The following is a 24,520-nucleotide window of genomic DNA, read 5'->3' on the forward strand; positions in this document are numbered from 1 at the left end:
TCATTCTTTTATACAGTTGTATTTTGGGAATAGTGTTCAGTAACTATTTGTTGAATGTAGAATGAATCCCTTGTTCCTTTATTTGGATCCCTTCACTGTTTTGGGTCTCTCTTCAAATTCAGTACCGTATTTACAGTCTAATCAGTGCGCCCTATAGTGCCTTACTAGAAATATACTTCTCTTACTGCTGCCTTTGATCACACTTAGTGATGTTGGCTGTGCCATTCTTGTTAACTCATTTTGAGCTTAATTTTAACAAATCTGTCTTTTCATCCATTCTTTTAAATCATGTGTTCCAAACCCATATTTGAATAGGAGCTATTTTGTACCTAACTGCATTTTTATTTTTAAACCTCTCTTTGTTAGACATGCATTATTTCATAGTTCTCTTTCGCTGCCCCTCTTGAAAATCTAGATAATTATTGCTTATGACCTTTATGTCCTTTCTTCTCTTTGCAGTGAGTTTTGAAAGATTGTCCTCAGTCCAAATTCGGCAGGTTCTGTAATGGAGTCAAAATGCTTCACTGTTACAGCTTGGGAACAACTAATATAGAATGTATTGGTTTGACCAAAAATCTGTTCAGTTTTTTACATAAAATGAAAGACACGTTTTTCATTTTCACCTGTAACTTTATTGATTTGGCTATTTTGAGTATATTTGATATCTCCCACTATTGGCTTCTAGTGGGTAGAGGCCAGAAATGCTGGTAAACATCTTCCAATGCATAAGACAGCCTCACAGCAAAGAATTATTTGGCCAAAATGTCAGTAGTACCAGGAAACTTTATAAACCACTTTTGACATGTGCAATCAGTCAGCGCATCTTTCTCCATACTCTGTACAAATCTTCTTTTGCGTTTCAGTTGTGTTTTTACCTTCCTTGAAATAATAAAGCATAATATGCTGAAAATACTACATATCTTCTTCCATCTTCAACATTAAAATGGCTGCACAAAAGTTCAATTTTTATAAGTTTTAAAAAAAATACATGCTGATATGACAGCTGTCAAAATAGTCTTTTTTTTTAAGTATTTTATTGATTATGTTGTTACAGTAGTTCCAATTTTTTCCCCTTTGCTCCCCTCTTCTCAGTACCCCCTTCCCTCCAGCAATACCACCCCCCTTAGTCCATGGGTTGTGCATGTAAGTTCTTTGGTTTCACCCTTTCCTACATTATTTTTAACTTCCCCCTGTCTATTTTGCACCAGCCGATTATGCTTCTTAGTCCCTGCACCATTTCCCCATTTCTCTCCCTCCCTTCTCCCAGCTAATAACCCTCCAAATGATCCCCATACCTATGATTCTATTCCTGTTCTGGTTTGCTTAGTTGGATTTTGTTTTTATTTTTTAGATTCAGTTGTTGATAGTTGTGAGTTTGTTGTCATTTTAGTGTTCATAGTTTTGATCTTTTTCTTAAGTAAGTTCCTTTGACATTTCATATAATAATGGCTTGGTGATGACAAGCTCCTTTAGCTTCACCTTGTCTGGGAAGCACTTCATCTGCCCTTTCATTCCAAATGATAGCTTTGCTGGATAGAGTAATCTTGGTTGTGGGTTGCCTTTCATCACATTGAATACTGCTTGCCAGTCCTTTCCTGCCTGCAAAGTGTCCTCTGAGAAATAAGCTGGTAGTCCTATAGGCACCCCCCTGTCGGCAACTCTCTGCCTCTCTCTTGCTGCCCCCAGGACTCTGTCTTTATCTTTCAACTTTGGCATCTCAGTCATGATGCGTCCTGGTGTGGTCCCCTCTGGGTCCAGCTCGCCCAGGACCCTCCGTGCTTCCTGGACTTGTATGTCCATTTCCTTTGCAAAATTTGGGAAGTTTTCCTCATTTTTTTCCATTCTTGTTTCCTCATTCTGCACTGGTTGACTGTTTTTTTTCTTCCTTTGTTCCAAATTGTTGATTTGAACCCTGGTTTCCTTCCTTTCACCATTGGTTTTGTGTGGATTTTCCTTACTTTCACTTAGCATAGCCTTCACTTCTCTTATGCATTTGCCATACTCAAGCATATCTGTCAAGCCTGTGAGCATCTTTATCACCAGTGTTTTGAATTCTTCATCTGTTAGGTTGTCTGTCTCCTCATCTGTTAGGTTGGCTATCTCCTTGTAGCTTAGTTCTCCCACTGGAACCTTGATCTGTTCCCCTTTTGGACCATACTTCTCTGTTTCCTCATTCTGACAGGCTCCTGTGTTTGTTTGCCTCTGCATCCCAGGTAGAGGTATTGCTCCTGTTACATTGTAAGGGGCGAAGCCTTAGGGATTTGTCAGTACAGGGCAACCTTTTCACCACGTTGTGGTGCTGTATGTGGGGGAGGGGTCCAAGAGGAAACAATGCCGCCTGCTCAGCACTCACCCCTTTTCCAGGCACCTCTCCCACTTTTGCACTGGATTGGCGCCCTTCTAGCTGCTGCCCTGGCCGTTGTTCCCAGAGTGTGTGGGTCTGTAGACATTCTATGACCGTGGGGGTCCTTTAAACAAGCAGACTCTGCTGAGAACTGCAGTTTCTGCCTCCACCCCAACCCCCACCAGTCTGCACAGTCAGAAGCAATGAGGCTTGATTTTCCCTGGTGCTGGGACCGTGGGCTGTGAGGTCCGGTGAGGAGCTGGGAAGGTTCCCCAGGTGTCCCTCCTGACTTTTTAAAACATGGGACTGCGATTTCTGTCGGCCTGCTGCTACTGCTGCCATTGCTGCCACCACCACACCGCGTCCTCTCCTCCCAGGCTCCGCCCCTCCTACCTGTCTGGATGAGTATTTCTTCTTTATATCTTTGTGTGCTGGACTTCCATGCAGTTTGATTTTCTGGAACTTCTGGTTGTTTCTAGTTTTGAGGTAGTTGTATTCCTTCTTAGTTGTTGAGGGAGACGCAGCGTGTCTGTCTACATCTTCATCTTGGCTGGAAGTCCACAATACAGTCTTAACAAAATTGTTTCAAATGAAGTTAAAGACAGCTAAGCACACTACTAGAGCCATCGTACAGAAAAAAACTAAAACTTTTTGGCCAACCCAATATATGCAAGGATATTGCATGATGAGTACATGTACAAAGGCAGAGTATTGGTCTTATGAGGACTCTGTTAATGGATATTATTTAAAGGCTGTTTAAGCACATATTTAAATATTTTAATACATTAAAGTAGAAAAGTATCTTTATGGAATCATTTTAATGAAAGCATTTTTTATGCTTTTGAAAGCACAGTGAATTGAAATTGTGAGCCTTCAATGTAATGTGTGAGTCAATTTAGTTAGTTGGTTGTTTTTGGTTTGGTTTTGTATTCCTGTTAACTTCTGCCTTTCTACTCCAGGGATTTGGTAACTGTTTACAGAGTGTAACTGTAGCAATTAATCATAGTGCTTTTTCTAAACTAAAGATATATTTTTACTAAAATATGTTCTTTGAAAATTTCGTTTTTTGCAAGATATTGCAAACCATATTTTAAGGCTATTAAATCCTCCTTTATTTACTTTAGAATAACATACAATTCTCATGTATTACTCCACTGGCCTTACAGTGGTCCCTGTTTTTTCATAATTAAATTGAGAAAATTTGTTGTGCTTTTTCAAGTAACTAATAACCTGATTTAACAAAATGACCCCTGGTATGTGTTTTATTAGCATATTTTTTGCAGTTGGAGGCTTGACCTGGATGTGTGCTTCTGAAGAAGTAAGTTGACAGGCTGGGATCCTTGTGAATATAATTCACTGGGGTTTTCTTTGAGATGTAAATCTAGCAGCACTGTTACTCTATTTGGTTTGAGTTTGAAAGGGTAACATAGAAATTAAAATACAGAACACAGGTGTATAGAGCCAAGTCCTAGGAACACAATAATGAAAGGAACACTTTGCTCAGGGCATAACTGAAACCCTTTGGTTCTTGTTATTTCTTAATCTAATCCAGCCAAAGAAATAGCAACATCAGTTTATCATTCATTTTTCAGCAGTAAAGGGAGGGTCATTGAAACATAGGGCTAAGCACAAGTTAGGTGTTTACTTTAAATATAAATATGAAGCACCTTGGTGGTTAAAAAAAAAGAATATACACACATACACAAATTTATAAATTTATATATATAAACCTAGTTTGGTACGTGTCTGTGTTGGACTTCTATAACAGAGTTCCATAGACTAGGTGCTTATAAACAACAGAAACTTCTCAGTTCTGGATGCTGGAAGTCTGAGATCAGTGTGCTAACATGGTCCATTTCTGGGTTGCAGACTGCTGTCTTCACTTTGTAGCCTCACACGGTGGAAGAAAAGAGAGAGCTCTGTAGAGTTTCTCTCATTTTATAAGGGTACTAATTCCATTTATGAGGCTCCACCCTCACGACCTGATCACCTCCCAAAGGACCCCCCCCCCCATACCATCACATTGGGAATTAGGATTTCAACATACGAATTTTGGGAAGACACTTAACATTCAGACTATAACTGTGAAGAATCAATTATGTGGCATTCAAGTGCTAAGGCTTTGGTAAAAGATGTCCTACATTTTACTGCTCATATTTTCTTACAACAAAAACTTAAAAATTTAAAACACTTAAAAAAATCCTCTAATTCATAAAGTGGAATGTTGGTTCCAAGAACTGTGACTATATAGTTATATGAGATAGAGAAATTTCTGAATATGTTATTTTACACAGGGAAAATGTCATGCTCTAACCCCTGAATAGTATTAAAAGCAACTAAAAATAAAAATCAACCAGTGAAAAACAAAATTGGGTTGGTAAAATTGCAAAGAAGGCATAGCACATTAAAATGATACTGAAGTTACAGAATTACCAAAAATATCCAGAAGAATACAGATGTGGTAGGGGTTAAGCACAGTATGAATAAAGGGCAGTAGTAAGCATCTATTTTTAAATCCTCGTTTTAAGCAATCTTTAGGGAGAACAAAAAAGCAAGAAAGCAACTGAGGTATAGGGACATTTTCAGATGACCAAGTACCAAATAGACCCTTTACACTGATTATTAAACACAAGTTAAGTTTTTAAACTGTGTCTTAATGTGCTGCTTTTCTTGGCATAACAGTATATGGTGATTTTTATTTTTTTAATTGAAAAGGAATAACAAAAATACTCTAATTCTTTTAACCCTTCAGAGAGTACAGAACTAATAATATTTGGTAACCATATTCTTTTCCACCAAAAATGTTTCCCTTACTGAGTATGATTATATAAATTCATTTTTAAATACTCCTTGTTTTAATGTGCTATCCATGTTTAAAAAATATTTCATTCTTAAAATAAATGGCTTAAATTATTTCCTTCACTGGAGTGTAAAATATAAGCAACTAAATTTGAATGGGCTAGCAGATCTATATGGCCTCTAACAGTGATTAATAGTTTTCAAAATAGTATTTAGAATGTCATTTTGTTTAATTTTCTCAGAATTTATAAAGCTGTAAAAATGTTGAAGCCTATGTTTTCAAAATTCTGTGAACTGGACATTTTAAAACACCAAACCTCAAAGATTATGCTACACACGATTTTATAAATAACCAGGAAGATCAAGCTATTTTATCAGCACGGACTCATCTTTTAAGTTTGGTTTGCTTGCAGAGCCTTTTACTGTTTCTGTATCTACTTGTTTCTATGTGCAAATAAGCTGTAGTTCTTATAGCTGTTCTACCTAAGATCTCTGTATAAGCTTCAAGTCACTTGGTGAGCTTGTGTCATTATATTAACTTTATTGTTGTGTATTGTGAACATAATATTACTGTATCTAAGTTTGGAGATCTTTTAGTGGTCATGGGAAAAGGATCTTGTTATATGAGGAATCATCAGAGCTAAATGGAGTGAAAACAAGTTTATAGTTACTTCCTATTCTTGCCTGTTCATGAGATGCCCAAGTCTAAAACTGAATATAGCAAAAAATCTTTGCATCAAAATCCTTCTTAAATATTCCTAGAATAGTTCATTTCCAACTTAGCTCTAAGGAAGATAAATCTATTCTAAAGTAGGATGTTCTGGTTCACAGAAGTCCTGGTCAGAAGAAGTCTTACTTAAATGGTCCAGAAAAAAAATGCTATGGTATCTGATTAATTTGTATTATCATAGAAAAGGTTTGGCCCTGGGCAAAAAATGCAGAATTTTGGGCAGTCTTTGTAAACTCCATTTAGAACTGAATTTTAAACATGCCCTGGGGCTGGCTTTGAAAAAAATTCTAACTTGTCTTGTTATAAAATAATTTTGTTTAAGGAAGATCTGGGATTTCTGTAACCATGAACCATGGAGTTCGACCGCTTGTTGCCTTGATACATGACCTGAAGATTTGTACTGAAGAAAAGGTTTTTATTAACGGGGTTCCAATTTTGTGGGGGCTGAGAGCACTCCTGCTCTGAACCCTTCTCTCCCATGAGGCCCAGAACTTCTCTTGTTCTCCAAAAGGTTACAAGCCAAAACCACCCCAAGTAGTTCCCCATTTCCTTATCTGTGCTTTCTGGATCTTAAGCGGCCATGCAAACAGATCTCCATCCTGTCTGGCATGTGCACTGTGGGTTTCAGAGTCTCCATCACCTTGCAGCAGCCCTCTCCTTCAGGATCTGGGGTGCACTGCTCCCAGTCTCCATGTAGCAGCCCAGGGCCCATGTGCTGTGCTGCTCAGATATAGTGTCCCAAAGGCTGGAGCCCAGCGAGATACTCGTCTCAGCATGGGACCCTGTCTCCAGGAGTGGCTTCCACCCATGCAGGGCCTAAGCCCGTGGTGGGCCCAGCATCCACTGGTCCCATGAGTGCTCCTGTCCATGCAGGAAGCAAGGGCCAGAGACCCAGAGCATCCAAGCACATCTGTGACCAAAAGTCCCAAGCCAAAGCGCCACAAGCCAAGAGCCAAGAGAGCCCGGAGAGCAAGCTAGCTTCTCCCCACCTCCTGTTTAAAAGGTCCTCTCTCCTGGAATCCCATGCACCCTGGAAGCCAGTGGGAGTGTCCGACTTTCCAACCAATGAGGGCTAATGTCAGCTACATTTGCCTTTGCTCCTCCTCCTGCAAGGCTGCTAGTAAGGAGTCTCCTCTGGCAGCCCCTCCCTTCTGGGAAGGCAGGACTGCCTGCCTGGTTGGAGCTGCCTGTGTTGTTATGCAGTGCGCCTTAAGCCGGGACTGCTCCGTGGGCTCCACCCTGCCTTGGAGAAGGCATGGTGCTTTTAATGTGCAGCCACAGCAGCTCTCCCCATCCCCCTGCTTTTCCTGGCAAGATGGGGAGAGGCTCTGTGCCTAAATTGGGGTCCCTTGCTTTCCAGTGATGTCTGCCCCCACCCACCCCATTACATTGTTGGTGGACTTCTTAAAATGACCATGGTTTCATATTTTCACTTTCAGAACTTGAAAAGAAATAGAACATACTCATCTTTTTAAAAAGTAATAAACAGCCTACCAATAAAAGACTGTCCTAAATTAAAGCACCTAATCATTCATTTTTTAGAGTACTAGAGGTCTTTGTTTGTTTGTTAACTTGGAGGAGAAACAATGACTGAAGTGGGAAATGTCCTACTTTTCTGTTACAGAGGAGGTTGGGACCACTGCTAACGAAAGCGGAACTTTTCATCTTATTTGATATGAACATTCATGTAATTGCCACTTTTCTGTTGCCAGTTGCTCTCTGCTGCTGTTTCTCAGTTTGATCTGCTTTATCTGCTCCGTTCTCTGTTCATTGAGTCTTCTTTTTACCCCAATTTGGGAAACAGGGTATTGGGAACATACCAACAATTGTTTCAAGCTTCAATGAGTGGGAGACAGAAATACAACTTAAGGATTCATTACCAGGAAGTATGACTTTTGGGAAAAATCTAACCAAATCTTTTGAAAACAGGTATCAAATTTTAGGGTTATACTACTCTGTCCCTTAAATCTAGGTATTCCCTCAGAAATATCTACTTAACTCTTTACCTGCACATCATGGGTATTCTCCCTGCCATCACCTGCAGCACAGCTTTCCTCTCTCCTGTCACTGCCGGCTCCGTACCTCTCAATTTTCCTCTCAGACTTAACCCAGACTTTCCAGTTGCCTCCCAGATTCATCCCTAAGTCACTCTCATGCATCCTATTTATTATAGCATTATTTCTCCATGACCTGCCTGTTCACCAGCCTGTTTCCCTGAATTACCAACCACGGTAAACGTGGCTAATGGCACCTCCACCTTCAGTTATGAGAACTAAAATTCTAAGAATTGTCTTCAGCCATTGCTCTCCTTCATGTACTAGCTAAATAGTTACTGAGTACTCTTTTCCCCACACTGTTACTAAGTTCTCTCCTTTTCTTTCTGTTTCTACTGCCTTTATTTTTTATTTTTATTTTTGTGTGCTAGGCCCTGGCATGTTGGATTTTTATTTTAAATTGGCAACCACTCTGTAAAGTAGGTTGCATTATTTTTTTTTTATATCACATTTATGGAGTAGGCACAAAGAAGTTAATTAACTTCCAACATTAAAAGAATGATGAATCAGGTTATTTGATGTTGGGTGACTAAAAAGTCTAATCTCTTTCCACTAAGCCCTCTTTCACCTAACAAATAAGATCCTTCTCTATTTCATATCCACCCACTCACCTTTCTGGGTTCTGTACTTTCTCTCTGGGGTATCTTATGTTAGCCATATGGAAACATTTCCAGTCCTGTGAACTGCTCAGCTGTTCTTCCTCAACTCTTGTCTGCTTGTCCATCAAACTCCATTTCTTCAAGTCATGCCTACATAGTCTTTCTCACTGTTACCACTCCCACTAACACTTCTGCCATCACACCATACCTTCTCTACCTCTAGGGAATTGCTGCAGATATTGTTGGGTGAATGTTACTGTTTCATTCAATATTCCCAGTTAGAAAGTGATCTCTTTGAGGGTAGTGACTCTTTACTTATTTTTTTTAGTTTTATTAGTCTTAACTGTAGTTTGGAGCTAATGAAAGTATTCTCTCTATAAGAAGATGCATGCCATACTTCATACCCATTCTGAAGGAAACGATAACTGTAGAGTTAATCTTAGGAAATTGTTTGGTACATACCTGGCTTATTTGTGTATTAATATATATTATGCAATTGTTGAAGGCTTACTAATGCTAGACACTGTACCAGGTGTTTGAGATAGAGGGGAAGACACTTTGAGGAGGAGAGGAGAATGATTGCAATGAGGCCAACATTTTTGTGTAGGGTCAGGGAGAAAATGTACATGATTGAGCAGGTGGTATGAATTAGGATTATGAAAAATTGTAATAACACAGACCTAACTCTCAGAGAATGGTTTTGATACTGGTCTCTTAGCAGAGTGGTTGCCATTTAGTAGGGAGGCAGTAAATATTTATTTAATAGATGAAGAACCAATTAATTTGCCCGTTAATGTAACAAAAAGTCTAAATTTACAATGTTGGGGTGTAGTGGTTTTTTCTCTTGTGCTGACAAATATTTAAACTTGTAATCATCAAGGTAAAATCCAGAAATCCAAATTATTTATGGTAGTCTGAAGAAATGCTTTCTTGATAAGATATATTATTATTGGTATGAAAAATTAATTTGTCATTTTATGGTAGAGAAGATCTGTGTATGATGAATGCCTCCTGTTGTAATTTTTAAAAACTTTCTTAAAACTCCTCTGATACTTTGTTTTGTGTGTAATGAATTATCCCTCAAAGGAAGATCCTTAACTATATCATATAAAATGTTTGTGCATAGTGGTTTCCCTCCTTATATGTTCGTTTTATTGTATTCTTTTCTTTTGATGTAACTCGCCCTTACCCCTTATCCTCCACACCTTTTTTGTTTTTACAGTATCTCTTGCTCCTCCTCCTCCCTCCATCCTACAGGTAACTCCTCAGTTACCTTTAATGGGATTTGTGGCCAGAGTCCAAGAAAATAGTAAGTTTATGTCTTCTTTATGCTGTAGATCAGATTATAGGCATAAAATGTCATTATAGATGATTGACTAAATAGTTATTCATTCACTGATACTTCAAGTATTGAATATTATGAACAAGTTGCTGTATGAGCAGCTGGTAGGGATAAAATAATTAAGATGAAATTCTTTCCTTTCAAATGACTTAAAATCTGGCAATGAAGAAAAGACAAGTATAAAATAAGGTACATGTAAGAAAAGAAAGATCACATCTGAGGAGATGCTCTTCAATCACCAAATATCCCATCTCTGGGATGCTCAGACAAGTAGGAGTCTAGTTTCCTGTCACTGGAATTTTAAGGTTTTGTGGCTGGGCTGAGAACCTTCCTCTTGTCCTGTGATTCCAGGTATAAAAATGGCCATGTAAAGGTAGGCCCCAAGGCACCAAATTGCCACTCTGTTTTCCCAAGAGGCCTGTAGATTGGCAGTGAATTCATGTTGGCCTGTGTGGTGTGGTGTTGAGCCATGCAGGATCATATAACTAATTTTATTGACAAATCGAGTCTTATAGGGAAGTATTAAGAAAGCTCAGGAGACTGATGTCCACATAGCAGGAGGCCTATATCAACATTCACTGACGAATTGCTGTTACAGAGACCAGGGAACACTGTATGGTAGATGAATTCTCTTGTGAGCAGTCTACTTGAGGAACTATATCATCATCATAAAGTTGCTTGATGGGCATGGAATCTGAGCAAGGGAATTACATTAGTGGAAGATTTAATGCTGTCAGGCTGAAGTAGCCCAGTGTATGCATCTCATAACAGGGATGACCTCACCAGTGGGCTACAAATACTTGCACTCAGATGCTTGGGACTCTTGCTCCTGTGGAGATGGAAATTGCCAATACTAGAATGTAAGCTCTGTGAGAGTAGGGATTTTTGCCTGTTTTGTTCATGTGCTCTTTCCCCAGCACTTGGAAAAGGCATCTGACACATAGCAGATGCTTAGTCCCTCCTTTTTTGTCCTTCTCTAGCTGACTAAATGACCCCTTTTTATCGACACATTTCTTGTATTTTAACTGATTACAATCCAGTCTTACTGGACTGAGGACTCAGTCTTTCTTTCAGGTGCTTTTGTATTTATTTGCTCATTTCTGGAAATAGCCTGTGTTACTTCAGTTTATATTAGAGCGTACCCCATGAGCACCTCCAATGTTTACCACAGTTTAACTGCCTTTTGGGTTATATTTTCTCATTTCTTTCCATAGTCATGTACATTTCTCATGTACAAAATGTATAAAAATAAACTGTATATGAGGGGTGCTATGGCTGATTTTAAAGACATAGTAGGACATAATACATTCAAATGAATGTAGTCCCGTTAAGGACATTTACCTTGGAAAGATATTTACCTGTCCTTTGAGATTATCTTCATAGCTTTCAGATACATTATTTTGAAGGTACTCTATGGTAGCAGATAATCACTCTGTTAAGATTGATGTTTGGAAGAAGCCTGGAATTATTTGGAACCAGTTATATTGCACTAAGTATTGTAGCTATGATCCTGTTATTCTTCTTAAAACCCTTCTATGGCTCCTCATTGCTCTTTGGATAGAGTTCAAACTGTTGCAAGGCCCTTCCTGCTTAGTTCTCCTCAGCTTCCTCACACCTCTTTCTGCTGAACTTTGGTCAGTTCTTTGAAGGAGTCCTGCTTTCTTACCTTTGCATTTGTTTTTTTCTTTACATCTGACATGAAATACCCACCCCCTGTTCCATCCCACCCCCTGGCTGTTAACTTTTACTTATCTTTCAGGTTTCAGAAACCCATGCGAGAAGTTTGGTCTACTTCTCTATTTCCCATAATGACTTAAAGGACTGACTGCACTTCATCAAAAATGAAAGCTTGATTGTTCATGCCTCCAGGACTGTTCCCACTGCTCTCCTCCCAGTGCTGAGCATAGTACCTAGCCAGAGTAGGCTTTCAGTTGATGTTTATTGAGTGTAGATAATAAACATTGGAGTTCCAGTTTCTGCTCTTCCACTTACATACTGCAGACTACTTTAATCTTGGAAAGCCAGTTTCCATATCTATAAAATGAGGATTAAAAACACTACCTCCCAAGATAACGTATAAATGAAATAATGTATTCTAAAGTGCTGGCTGAATAATTGCAATATTTTAAGTAAAAAAATAGTAGCTTTTGTTAGTCATATTCAACTGTCTCTCAGGCAGCTATTAGAAAAGGTAAAAATGAGCAGTGGTAGCATCTATGAATAATTTTATAACATAATTTGTCAGGGTGATTGTTTTGAAAGACAGTTTCTTTGGATGTATATTTTTGTGGAATTGTTTAAAGGCAATATCTTTACCTTATAAATGCAAATATGATGTATTGTTGATTCTTATGCCAATCATATGTAATTTATCATGAAGTATATGCTAAAATCACATAGCTATATGTTTTATTAAAAACCCATTAGGACTAAAAGAATTATTAATGGGTAAAGTTTTGAAGTTCATAAAGTAAGATATGTTGATAAGTATGGAGTGGCACAGCAGATGGGAAGAATACAGAATAGAGCAGAGTATGAAGTTAATATGGATAATCCTCACCAGGCAATAGCAAGCAGTCTTCTAAAATGCATTTGATTTAATTAGTAGGTTTAGATAAAAAATTGAAAATAAACAGATTTCTCAGAGAAATTCATGGAAACAATACTGGTATCTCACAAAAAAATTTGTGGTGTTCATTAAAATTTGACAACTGATAAATGCAGCTTTTTTTAATTTTTAAAAATTTATTGGTGTTTTAGAGAAGAAGGGGGGGGGAATATCCATTTAGTTGTTCAATTTATTTATACATTCATTGGTTGATTCTTATATGTGTGCCCTGACCAGGGATTGAACCCACATCTTAGCAAATTGGGGTGACGCTCTAACCAACTGAGCTACCTGCCTAGGGTTCAGCTTTCTTCATTCAGTTTATTATGTTGAGCTATGCTCAAGTATGTAGCAGGCATTTAAAAAACTTTGAGTTTCTGAGTTTGTAGATAATACTTTAGACATTCCTATGTTGATACTTGAGCATATCTCATTAAAGAGACATTTAAAATATTTTAAATAACATTTGTATATTTACCTTGAAGAAATTCTGCATCATAAATTAGTCTGAATTGGTTGAAATTCTGTATGTAAAAAAACTCCAAAACAAACAAAGGAACCCAGATTTGTTTGTGATTTCTGCCCTGTTAATTTGGTAAGATGCTAATTTTAAAAACTCATTGAGAAGGTAGATTTTAACATTTGACTATTTACTGGATGCATACTAACTTTTTATAAGTTAAATATGGTTACAAATATTCAAAATTATTAATATTTCTGATAACCACTCCTTGTTTGATATCATATAAAACCAAGCTATACTGTATTGATCTCTTTGAAAAAGAGGATTATGTATTAGCATAAACAGGTTTCAGAGGCTTAGTTAATAATTATTTTGGCTAAACTTTATTCAGCATCCACAACTACTAACCCATTGGGAGGAGAAAGTCATTCTTGGAGACTGGTAACATTATAGTTGGTGGGGGAATTCTCTTGCCCACTCACTTGTTGAGAGATTATTATTTTCAAGTCCAGGTTTATGGTCCATGAACATAGAAGGTTAGATAGGAAATACTGAACTTTGCATTAGGTGTGGTTTGTTATCAGCTTGGTACATTCTTAGTTTCAGATACACCACCACCACCACCACCTGTGGAAGAGCCAGTCTTTGATGAATCCCCCCCTCCACCTCCTCCCCCAGAAGATTATGAAGAGGAGGAGGCAGCCGTGGTTGAGTATAGTGATCCCTATGCTGAAGAGGACCCGCCGTGGGCTCCAAGGTCTTATTTGGAGAAGGGTAAGTTTCTGATGGATATCTGGAAGGATGGGAAGAAGAAATCTTTATATAGAAATGAAATTTATTGGTACTGAAGAGAATCTTGTTTATTTTTTTACTGATAAGTAAAATTTTGCTTTATTGCATGTTCTTATTTAGTTGACAAGTTTTATGGTTTTGAAAGCCATGCTAGTAAAAATTCCATAAATATTTTATTTTTTATTGATGCCTGTATTGTTCCTATTGAACATGCTTTTTATGAATGGTTTCTATAAGAAATTTTAAAAAAGAGGATTTTTCTGGAATGCCTCAGGAAGAGGATGATTTTTTCAAATTATTAGTTATTCCTACCCCCATGGTTTATAAAACAGTGTGTGTGTGTGTGTGTGTGTGTGTGTGTGTGGCATCTTACATCGGCTATTTTAGTTTAGTATCTCCATATGAAACATCCTTCCAAAGAATAATGGTTTCTTAGTTTCTTTACAAAGTAGTGTTGGGCATTTCTTTTATTGAAAAATTTCTCGAGTGTATTAGCTAACCATGATATGTCACTTTTGTGACATAAGCTTCCAAATCTTATCAGTACTAATCAGCTCAGAAAAAAAGTGTGCTATCTTGCAGGAAGTTTTCTGTTGAGGAAATTAAAGCTACTCACTAGGTCTCGAAACTGACCCTACATTTGAAGCATCTGGGGAACTTATATTAAGAAATGAGGTGACCTTCCACCTCTGGTCAAAATAGAGCAACAGTAATCAGATTTATCCTCCTTTCCTAAAACAGGAATCCAGAAATAAATATAAAAAATAATGGTTTTGAGACATTGGATGACAGGCAGTGGTAGAGGATGATCCCAGAGAGAAGGAACTGAGAGTGAGCCTTTGACTGTCCTGGCTTGCTACCCAGAGGCAATTTCCAGGCCATAGTGCCAGGAAGTGCAAACTAAACACAGAAACAGCCTGGGGGGTTCACTGCCTAGATAAGAGAGAGATCAGAATTTTTGGAGGCCTCTGAGAAGAGGTAGATACACTAAGACATAGGACAGAGCTCTGGAGATCTGTAGGAGGGTACCCTTGAGTCTTTGAGTACTGATTTGTATGTATGTGTGAAGAAACTACCTGATACTAAAGAGAGGAAACCAGAAAAATTACTGGAAATGATGGAGGCCTGGAATTAGTTCATGTTCCCAAGCCAGTCAGAGTAGGAAGACCTGTAATACACAAGGCATTGAGAAGAGGCCTCAAAAGTGTGTCCCCTTAGTACTGGGACCAAATTAGCCCTAACTAGACTAAGTTTGCTCTGGACTGCCCTAACAAATGCTTAAATGCAAACCTTGAAAGCATCCAAATGGTAGTAAGAAACCTAATTGAGCTCCAGGACAAAATTAAACACTGTCCAGAATCACAGTGTCCAACAGCTAATCAAAAATTGTAAGACATGTAAAAAAGCAGGAAAATATAACCCATAAGTAAAAGAAAAGTCAGTCAATAGAAACAAACCCAGAAATAACCAGGATGATGAACTTAACAGACAGGGGTGTTATATAGCTAATATAAAAATGCCACATATGTTCAAGAAGGTAAAGGAAAACATGAACACCAGAGAGAATTGGGATTTTTTTTTTTTTTTTTAAAGAAAAAACCCACGTTGAATTTCTGGAGATGAAAAATACAGTATCTGATGTGACACTTCAGAATAAAATCTCAGCAACCTTGATGATATGACAATAGAAATTGCAAAATGAGACATGGAGAAAAAACTAGAAACGGAACAGATATGTGGGAAAATAACAAATAGTATTTTTTTGCAGAAGATGTGATATCATGTAGAAAATATTAAGGAATCTACAAAAAGCTGGTAGAACTAAAAACTGAACTTAGCAAGATTGCAGGCTATAAGGTCAATGTACAAAATTAATTACATTATTATATACTAGCAAGTAATTGGGAGATTGAAATTTCTAAAGTAACTGGTAATAAAATACAAAGTTCTTAGGGATAAATTTAATGAACTATATCAATGAACTGCACGATGAAAACTAACACATTAAGAAATAAAGGCCTTAAATTGAGAGATAAATTATGCTTTTTGATCATTATTATTGAGACCTGTTTTCCCCAAATTCATGTATAAATTGAATGCAATCCCAATAAAAATTCTAGAACTCAAACCTACAGAAATTGACAAGAGGATTCTAAAAGTTGTATGGAAATGCAAGTGACTTAGTATAGTCAAAACAATTTTGAAAAGAAGGCTAATGTTAGAGGATTTAAAGCACCTGATTTCAGAATTCTAGCAGAAAGCTACAGTATTCCAGACAATGTGGTACTGATATAGGTATAGGATTATAAGTAAATGGAATAGAATATAGAATCCAGAAATACGATCCACACAAGTTGATAAAGTTGCCAAGGTAATTTGTGGAGGAAGGATAGTGTTATCAAAAAATAGTGTTGGAACAATTGGATATCCATATGCAAAACATGAACTTCAACACCTACCTCACAATACAGATAATTTGAAATGTATTTTGGATCTGAATGTAAAAACTAAACTATAAAAATGTAGGAGGAAAAGCTTTATGTTCTGGGGTTAGGAAAAAGATCTTGTAGAGAGCACACAACGAACATGAGGCTTGCCTTCTGGCCAAGATGGAGACGTAAATACATGTGTTGCTTCTCCTCACAACTAAGAAGAAATTTACTACCACTTCAAAACTAAAAAAACGCAGAAAATCTGAAAAATTAAAACTACAGGGAAGTTCAGCAAGAAATAAAGAAGAAATAATCAAGCAGAAAGGTAGGAAGGGCGGAACCAGGACGGAGAGAAAGAGGAGGGGGTAGCGACTGTGGGGGCGGAGCTTGGCGGCAGCAGGGCTAGAGGCCGGGCCGCTCTGCTCGCAGGAGAGTGGCCGGCGGGTGTGGCTAGTAGCAGCTGTGAGGAAAAACACACTCATACCCTTTAAGTCTGAGAAACGATCCCAGCCCCAGACTAGACCACTCAGCTTGCAGTTCCAGAGCCTGGGAAAATAGAACCACATTTCTTCTGACTGTGAAAGCAAGTGGGGGCTGGGGCAAAGGAAAAAGCTGCCAGTCTCGAAAAGGAGGCAGCTTGCTTATTAGTACAGGAAGGGGGAGAAGTGCCTGGAAAAGCGGCGGCAGCCGGAACTGTTCCCTCTCATACCCCTCCCCCACATACAGTGCCAAAATGCAGTGAAACGGTTGCCAGCACTAACAAATACCTAAGGCTCTGCCCCCCCTATAATGTAAGAGGTGTAACAGCCCTTGCCCAAATCACAGAGGCAAACATAGAAAGATGAGACAGAGGAGTACAACCCAGAAGAGGGGGCAGGTCAAGGTCCCAATGATACAACTAAGCAATGAGCAGATAGCACACCTAACGGATGAGGAGACAGAGAACTTAACAGATGCACTGGTGATTAGGATGCTTACAAACTTGACAGCAAAGATTAAACAGGACAGGGAAAGAATGAAGGCTATCCTAGCTGAATTGAAGGAAAATCCATATCAAACAAGTGGTGAAGGAAAGAAAACCAGGGTTCAAATCGACAAGTTGGAACATAATGAAGAAACAGTCAACCCGTACAGAAGGAGGAAATGAGAATTTTTTAAAATGAGATTTTTAGAAACCCCTGGGACGGCTATAGACGTGCCAGCATACGAATAATAGGGTTGCCAGAAGGTGAAGAAGGAAAGCAAGAAATTGAAAAATGATGTGAGAAAATAATGAAAGAAAACTTCCCTAATTTGGGGAAGGAAATGGACATATGCGTCCCGGAAGCACAGAGAGATCCAAACAAACTAGACCTAGGGAGGACCACACCAAGACACATCATAACCAAAATGCCAAAGGTTAAGGATAAAGAGAGAATCTTAAAAGCAGCAAGAGAGAAGAGAATTATCTACAAAGGGGTACTTACAAGACAGCTGATTTCTCAAAAGAAACTTTGCAGGCAAAAAGGGACTGGCAGGAAATTATTAAAAGTGGTGAAAAGCAAGGCCCTACAACCAAGATTACTTTATCCAGCAGAGATATCATTCAGAATGGAAATGCTTCCCAAAGTAAAGCTGAAGAAGCTCATCATCACCAAGCCATTATTATATGAAATGTTAAAGGAACTTATTTAAGAAAAAGAGCATCAAAACTATGAACATTAAAATGAAAACAGTATCGCAACTATCAACAACAGAAGCTAGGGCATGGAAACAAAGGTAAATTAAGCAGACAACTAGAATCATAGGTATGGGGAGCATGTGGAGAGAGGTCAGATGGAAGGGGGAAGAGGGAGGGAAATGGTGCAGGAATTAAGAAGCATGGTAGGAGGGTGGGGAATGGACAGGGATGTTGAGAAGAGCTTTATGCACAACTCATGGACATGGACTAAGGGGGACAGCTGGAGGAAGGAGGGGTTCCTGGATGAAGAAGAGCAGAGAAAAGAAATTGGGACAACTGTAATAGCATAATCAATAAAACAAACAAAAAAAAAAACCATGAAGCTTAAAAGAAAAAAATTAAAAAATTGAATTGTAATTAAATTTTTTCAAATATTTGCAAAATAATTCACTAAGGTGACAACTTGTAGGATGAAAAGATTTGAACACATTCTACCAGATACATGAATTGCAAATAAACACATGGAAAGATGCTCAATATTATTAGTTATCAAGGAAATACAAATTAAAGCCACTGTGCACCAGACTCAGTACCACTACACACCCTCTGGAATGGCTACAATTAAAAACACTGATAACATCAAGTTTTGGAGAAAGTGTGGTGAAACTGGAGCTCCTCTTATACATTTCTGATAAGAATGCAGTATGTTTCAGCCACTTTAGAAAGCAGTTGGCATTCTCTTATGATGTTAGAAATACAACTACCAGCTGATCTGGCAGTTCCTTCTTACGGAGTTTACTTAAGAGGAATGAGGATGTGTGTTTACGCACAGACTTGAATGCTCATAGCTGCTTTATTCGTAATAGCCAAGACTTGGAAACCACATAAATTTTTTCAACTGGTGAATAAACTAATTATGGGATATCCATCTATTCAGTGAAATACTGTTCAGCAGTGAAAAGGAACATAACTGTTAAAAGCAACAACATGAACCTGACACAAAAGACTCATACTTTATGACTCCGTCTAAATGAAATCTAGAAGATCAGTGGTTTTCAGGGACCAATACTGGTGGGTAAAAGAATTTACATAGTGGCACGAGGAAATCTTGGGGCAATAGAATGTTGTATGTTATCATTGTGGTAGTCATTACACATTTATCATGTATACAGGTACATACATTTGTCAAAACTCAACAATTAAATGCTTTTGTTTTGGGTCTAAGTTATACCTCACTGAAGGTGTATTTAAGGGAGAAAAAGGAGCCTTGGGCATTGACATGTTTGACAAACTCCTTGGCTGATTTTCACAGTATCCTAGACAAAGTGACAGCAGTTTTCAGCTGTGCAAAACTAGCTCAGTTATTCCTTAAGAGAAAAGCACAATAAGTTTTGCTTTCTAAAAATTGAACATTTTATTAAAATATGGAGAGATTTGTAACAGGAAAGTAAGTTGTTTTGAGCCCAAGTAACTCTTTAAAGTTTAAAAGAATATACTTAAATTGTTCCCAAGGTATGGTTTATTTCTGCGAAATTCAAGTCTTTCAAAACATGAAAACTAAGCTCTTCCTTACTCTTTCTGGCAAAACAAAAACATAACCAACTGCGTTCAGCTTATGATTGCTTTTTTGTTTGCGTTGTGTGTAAATTTTAGGGCTGTTGCCTAATGACTCATTTTTCTACCTTAGACCTAAGGACTTGATTCTTAACCCTGCCTGTATGTAAGCATCACCTTGAGAATGTTTAATATGTCTGCACCTCCAGACCTTTTAAATCACAATCTGTGGGTGTGGGATTGTGTCAGGGTTTTAAAAGTTCCTCAGATAATTCCAAGGTTGAGATCTACCGCCATAGAGAAGGTTTATCTTAACCATTGATTACTGCCCATAATAGTCAAGAGGAGATAGTGTATATATGTATCTTGATTTAACTTGGGTAGAAAACATTCTTATGTATTTATTATGTGGCTGGCATAATATAATGTAAGACTTACTACATATGTAATACTTACTAGATATGTAAGACAATTAGTTTCCCCATCTTGTAAAACTGGAAATGAGGTTCAGAATAACTTGTTATAGAATATAACAGAAAAGGTTAGTGTTACAGAAAAGACAGTATATCATAATAGTTTTATTAATGATAATAAATTAACATTTATGTGGAATGCTTACCATATACAAGGCCCTGGACTGTGTATTGTCTGTGCATTGCCTCATTTAAAGAACAATGCTTTGAGGTGTTAGCACTATTATAATTCCTCATTGTACAGTTGAGTTAAAAGAAGTTTAAGTTAAGTATGTTCTGTGAACTAATAACTGGTAGAGCTGGAATTTGAACTAGGCAGTATAATTCCAGAGCCCAAATTATTAACCAGACATGGGCTTGATTGAGTCTTGGCTGTACAGTTGACTAGCATTAAATTCTTCTCTCAAGCCATCTGTTCTTGTGTTCTTTCAGCTCAGTGACATGACTTCTTGGTAGGAATATCAGTGTATGGTAATTTATCAGATAACATTTCTGTCTTCACAAGACTGTGACAGTTTGTCTTGTTCATCTTTGCACCTAAAAACCAGCATGGATGCTCCATTAAGGATTGTCAAAAAAATTAATAGTTGCATTAATTTTATCTGGGGATTCCAGAAAGCTGCTCAGAGGACATGGCATTTGTGATGTGCCTTGAATGATGAGTTTCTCAGGTAGAGAAGAGCGCTGGGAAGAGCCATCCTGGCAGGGAGCCTCTGAGAGAAGGGCCATTTGGGGCCTGGTGAGGGGCACCATCTGCTAGCTGACCCCAGCAGGGCGGTGGGGAGCTATAGGCAGAGAATGGCTGGGCTGTGAGTGTTGGTAGTTGTAACTAGTGATGGATGGCCTTGAATACCATGCTGAGGTGTTTGGATCTTTTTCCTTTTTAAAAAAATATGATGGTAAAAAGAAAATTGTGGCAGATTTTAAAGCAGGTTATTAAGTTCCCATGTACTTATATCCTAACTTTTTACAAGTAACCTGGTAATAATGTAGAATTCATTAAAAGGGAAAATAGGAGCTGGGACGACCAAGTTGGATACCTTTCTCAGGAAGAGATGAGGGCCTCAACTAAGGTAGTGGGGCTGAAAACCCCACGTGGCACGTGGCACTGTCACTTAGTTCTTTTAACACCTTCAGAGTTACTCGCCCAAGTCAAGTAACATTCTGTCTTTAAAAATGTTTTATGATAACTCCATTAAAGTCCTAATTTTTGTTAAAAGCAACAGAATCGAGTCACCTAACTTGCAAAATACCCCACACCAATATTTTGAATTGTTTCTTTGCCACCCAGAGATGATTTGTATTTTAAGACAGTGCACCACTGTACTTTTGTTAAGTAGAACAATACACAGGACATGAGAACCTTTATGACTGATGCCTAACTGAAGGTATCATCTCAAGTAGATCTGTTTTTGGAAGCAGTATTTATAAAATTTGAGACTCTAGAGGGAGTCTTCCCCAAATCATCTGTCACTAATACTGCATGGAAAATCTTTAGGTGCCCCAGTGCTGTGTGTACAGTATTCCAGTTTAAGACTGCTGCAGCAGCTGGGCAGGGATCGTGAGGAGGGAGACGTGTTGGGTGGGAGAGCTTTAGGGGGTGGAATTAACAGGACTCAGGATATTCTCTCTCGAATTACTTTTCAATGGACTTACATTTCTGTAAGCATCAAGAATATTATCAACTAAAAAAGATGCTAAAAAAAAGCAGGTTGACTAGAAATAGTAAATAAGTATCTTGTTTTCTTTAACATTGATAGTTGAACTTGTATGCCATTTAATTATATATTTATGTTTAGAGGTTTGGTTATATTTTGAGAAATACACTAAACTCTTCCTAGGGTCCTCTGAAGTATTAATAGGTCACTACAACAAATATTCAGAGTTTAAGAAAGCCATTTAATTTTACTAACGCAGACCCGAAACACAAAATTAACTGGGGCAAGTTGCACATTATAAAAAAATTTCTACTATGGCTTGTTTCTTATTTATTAATATGAGAATTAAAGTTGCATAAGAAACTAACAAAGTCAGTATATGCTTCTTAGAATGATGGATAGTTGGAGATTGTTACTGAATGAAATTCCAAGTGATAAAAAAATACGTAAGATCTTTATAAAAAAAGATAAATCTTCAAGTGGATCTGAGCAAGTTACAGGCTATCCTAATTTAAGTAAACTGTTAAAGTAGATGTAATACTTAGGAACCAGAGATTGTCCCAGATATCTTTGACAGTCCCCAGTTACCAAATCATTTAAGCAATAAAAATCTCGAGAGAGCTTACAGGTATCGTGGTTTTCATAACACTTTTAGTCTATTATAAGGATATGTTAAATTGGTAGCATAATATAGCATGTGCTTGAAAGACTATATATAGTAGACTCCCATCATTTGCACATAGAACTTGTAGGAATTCAGCCTTGGCTGGTGTGGTTCAGTGGGTTGAGTGCTGCCCTGAGAGACCCGGAAGGTCACTGGTTTGATTCTCCGGGCAGGGCACACACCTGGGTTGTGGGTCAGGTCCCCCGTTGGGGGCGTGAAAAGGGCAACGGATTGATATTCTCTTGCTGTCCCTCTCTTCCCCTCTAGAAAGTAAATTAAAAAAAAAATTTTTTTTTAAAGAATACCTAAAAAAACAAACTTGTGGGAATTCAGCCACCATCCTACTCAGTGACTAGGCCTGGGCTCCAGAGAGCTAAGCAGCAGAAATCTGTTCGCTGTTCCTCTAGTCCATCTTTTCTCACATGCTTCTCATAGTGCATCTCAGTGTACTCGTACAGTTCTGATGTGTAAGGATACATGTTTTTACACAATGCAGTGCTTCAACACAAGCTCAACTGAACAGTCATCTTTCACATTCTGGGATTGTGTCTCTCTGTTCAGTGAGGTATTTTCCCATAGGCTGTTGAAGGGTAATTTGACTGTAACTTCTTGCCATTTATATTGTTTGGAACCTAACCTCTTCAGGAAGATGGAATCCCATTATACAGGTCTGGGTATTAGGAAAAAAAGTGATTTTAGTCTGTGTTCAGAAAGTCATTGTGTTTGAATTGCTACAGAAGTTGGTAAAGGATGGCTATTTATTTGCTTCTGTCTTTGTAGGAATGTTATTCTTTTTCACATCCTATTTTTCCCCCCTCTAGTTGTGGCAATTTATGATTATACGAAAGACAAGGAAGATGAGCTGTCCTTTCAGGAAGGAGCCATTATTTATGTCATCAAGAAGAACGACGATGGTTGGTATGAGGGAGTTATGAATGGAGTGACTGGGCTTTTTCCTGGGAATTATGTTGAGTCTATCATGCATTATTCTGAATAAAGCTCAGCGGGGCTGTTTCCCTCACAGGAATAGTCAGGACTTCCCAGATTATCACAAGCCCTGGGATTCCCCTCCAGTGAAGTGAATGAAGGATACAAATGATAAAAACTACTTATGGTTGTTTTTTTCCCCCCTGGTTTATCCCCCAGTATTAAAACAAAAAAGCAAGCTGAGTGTGAACAAATGGATTTTTCTGTCATCATTTATACCATGCTGAGCTGTCTGGATTGAAATAAAGTGACCATTTCTGACTATGTGGGAGGTATAACAGCAGAACTAGAACAAATCAGGTTAAAACTGATTCAGAACAAAAATTGGGATCTTTCTCAGGAATACTGTACACCTGTGGGATTTCTCCTCCTGCAGAACCCAGCATTGCATTGGATGCTCTTCAGCGCCTGTGCTAAGGGTTAGCCTTGTGGCTCCTGCGACCCCCACACTTTCTTCGACTTGTATGAGGAGGGAACCAATATTTGATTACCATACTTCCATTTTTAGTTGTTTCCGAAGGCTCATTTCCTCTTTCAACACTGTAAATTCTGCACTCTCAGCACTTGGGTGCACCAGAGTTAATGCTGAACTGACTTGCATACCTTCATAATTCTCAGTTTGTAGATGATGAAATGAGTCTCCAAACATTCTGAGGGTGATTGACAATTGCCAGTTTGATTCTAATGTGCTGCTGCTGCATGAGACTGCATTGCCGCTAATGGCCAGTGCACCCAGATGAGTGAAAGTCGGAAGCCTGGTTCATGTGCTGAATGAAGCAGGTGTGCAAAGCTTGATGTGAAGGTTCTTAAGGTTCTGGAGAGATTGAACTGTAAAAATGTGCTGCCCACTAGGCATCCTAAGTCCTTGCCTCTGGTGCTGGTTTGAGGAGTAGGATTTTGGAAGTCAGATCCACTGTTTCTTTACTTTCACTATTTAGAAAAACATTCTTTTGGAGCAAAGTTATTTTCAAGTTTCTTGATAGTCACTGGGTGTAAAAAGCTTGCTACTGTAATCTTGGAATGTTATTAATGGCCAGTGTTAGCTGCTGCTGAGTTGTTTACCCACTTAACTCTAGAAAAGGTAAATACTCTCCTGATTTTGTGGTTGGCTTTTGAAGTAGCTTCCCTTGGTAAGAATTTGAACCTTGTATCTCAGGCTAAGAATAGTGAGATAAAGCCAGAGACTTATCCAATTACATAGATTAAAAATGGATAGGACTTGGAAAGAAACTATTTTTTAATCTGCCCAATTATAGCTTCAAGTTCAGTGGAACTGGTAAGTCAGATGGCTTTAATCATTTCTGTAACCAGTATAAGAAATATTGAAATAATCCAGGGCTTTGCTGCACAGCAGGTGAATA

At 38.2% G+C, this 24,520-nt stretch overlaps 1 protein-coding gene across 35 annotated transcripts in view; it reads left to right on the forward strand.

Annotated features, from left to right (window-relative positions):
- Nucleotides 1-24,520, forward strand: part of ABI2 (abl interactor 2) — a 102,370-nt gene extending 77,850 nt beyond the window's left edge. For 14 of the 35 annotated variants that reach the window (XM_090282706.1, XM_090282712.1, XM_090282713.1 and 11 more), the window contains 3 exons: nucleotides 9,749-9,835; nucleotides 13,540-13,713; nucleotides 22,994-23,265. In XM_090282706.1, coding sequence (XP_090138832.1) covers nucleotides 9,749-9,835; nucleotides 13,540-13,713; nucleotides 22,994-23,169 — 437 coding nt within the window. In that variant the 3' untranslated portion in view covers nucleotides 23,170-23,265. Of the gene's footprint in view, nucleotides 1-9,748; nucleotides 9,836-13,539; nucleotides 13,714-22,993 lie in introns of all 35 variants that reach the window. The other 21 variants (XM_090282710.1, XM_090282730.1, XM_090282732.1 and 18 more) reach the window with 4 other exon arrangements.

This window comes from Furipterus horrens, unplaced genomic scaffold (genome assembly GCF_987537825.1).
Source record: "Furipterus horrens unplaced genomic scaffold, mFurHor1.1.pri manual_scaffold_1, whole genome shotgun sequence".
Classification (NCBI taxonomy): Eukaryota; Metazoa; Chordata; class Mammalia; order Chiroptera; family Furipteridae; genus Furipterus; species Furipterus horrens.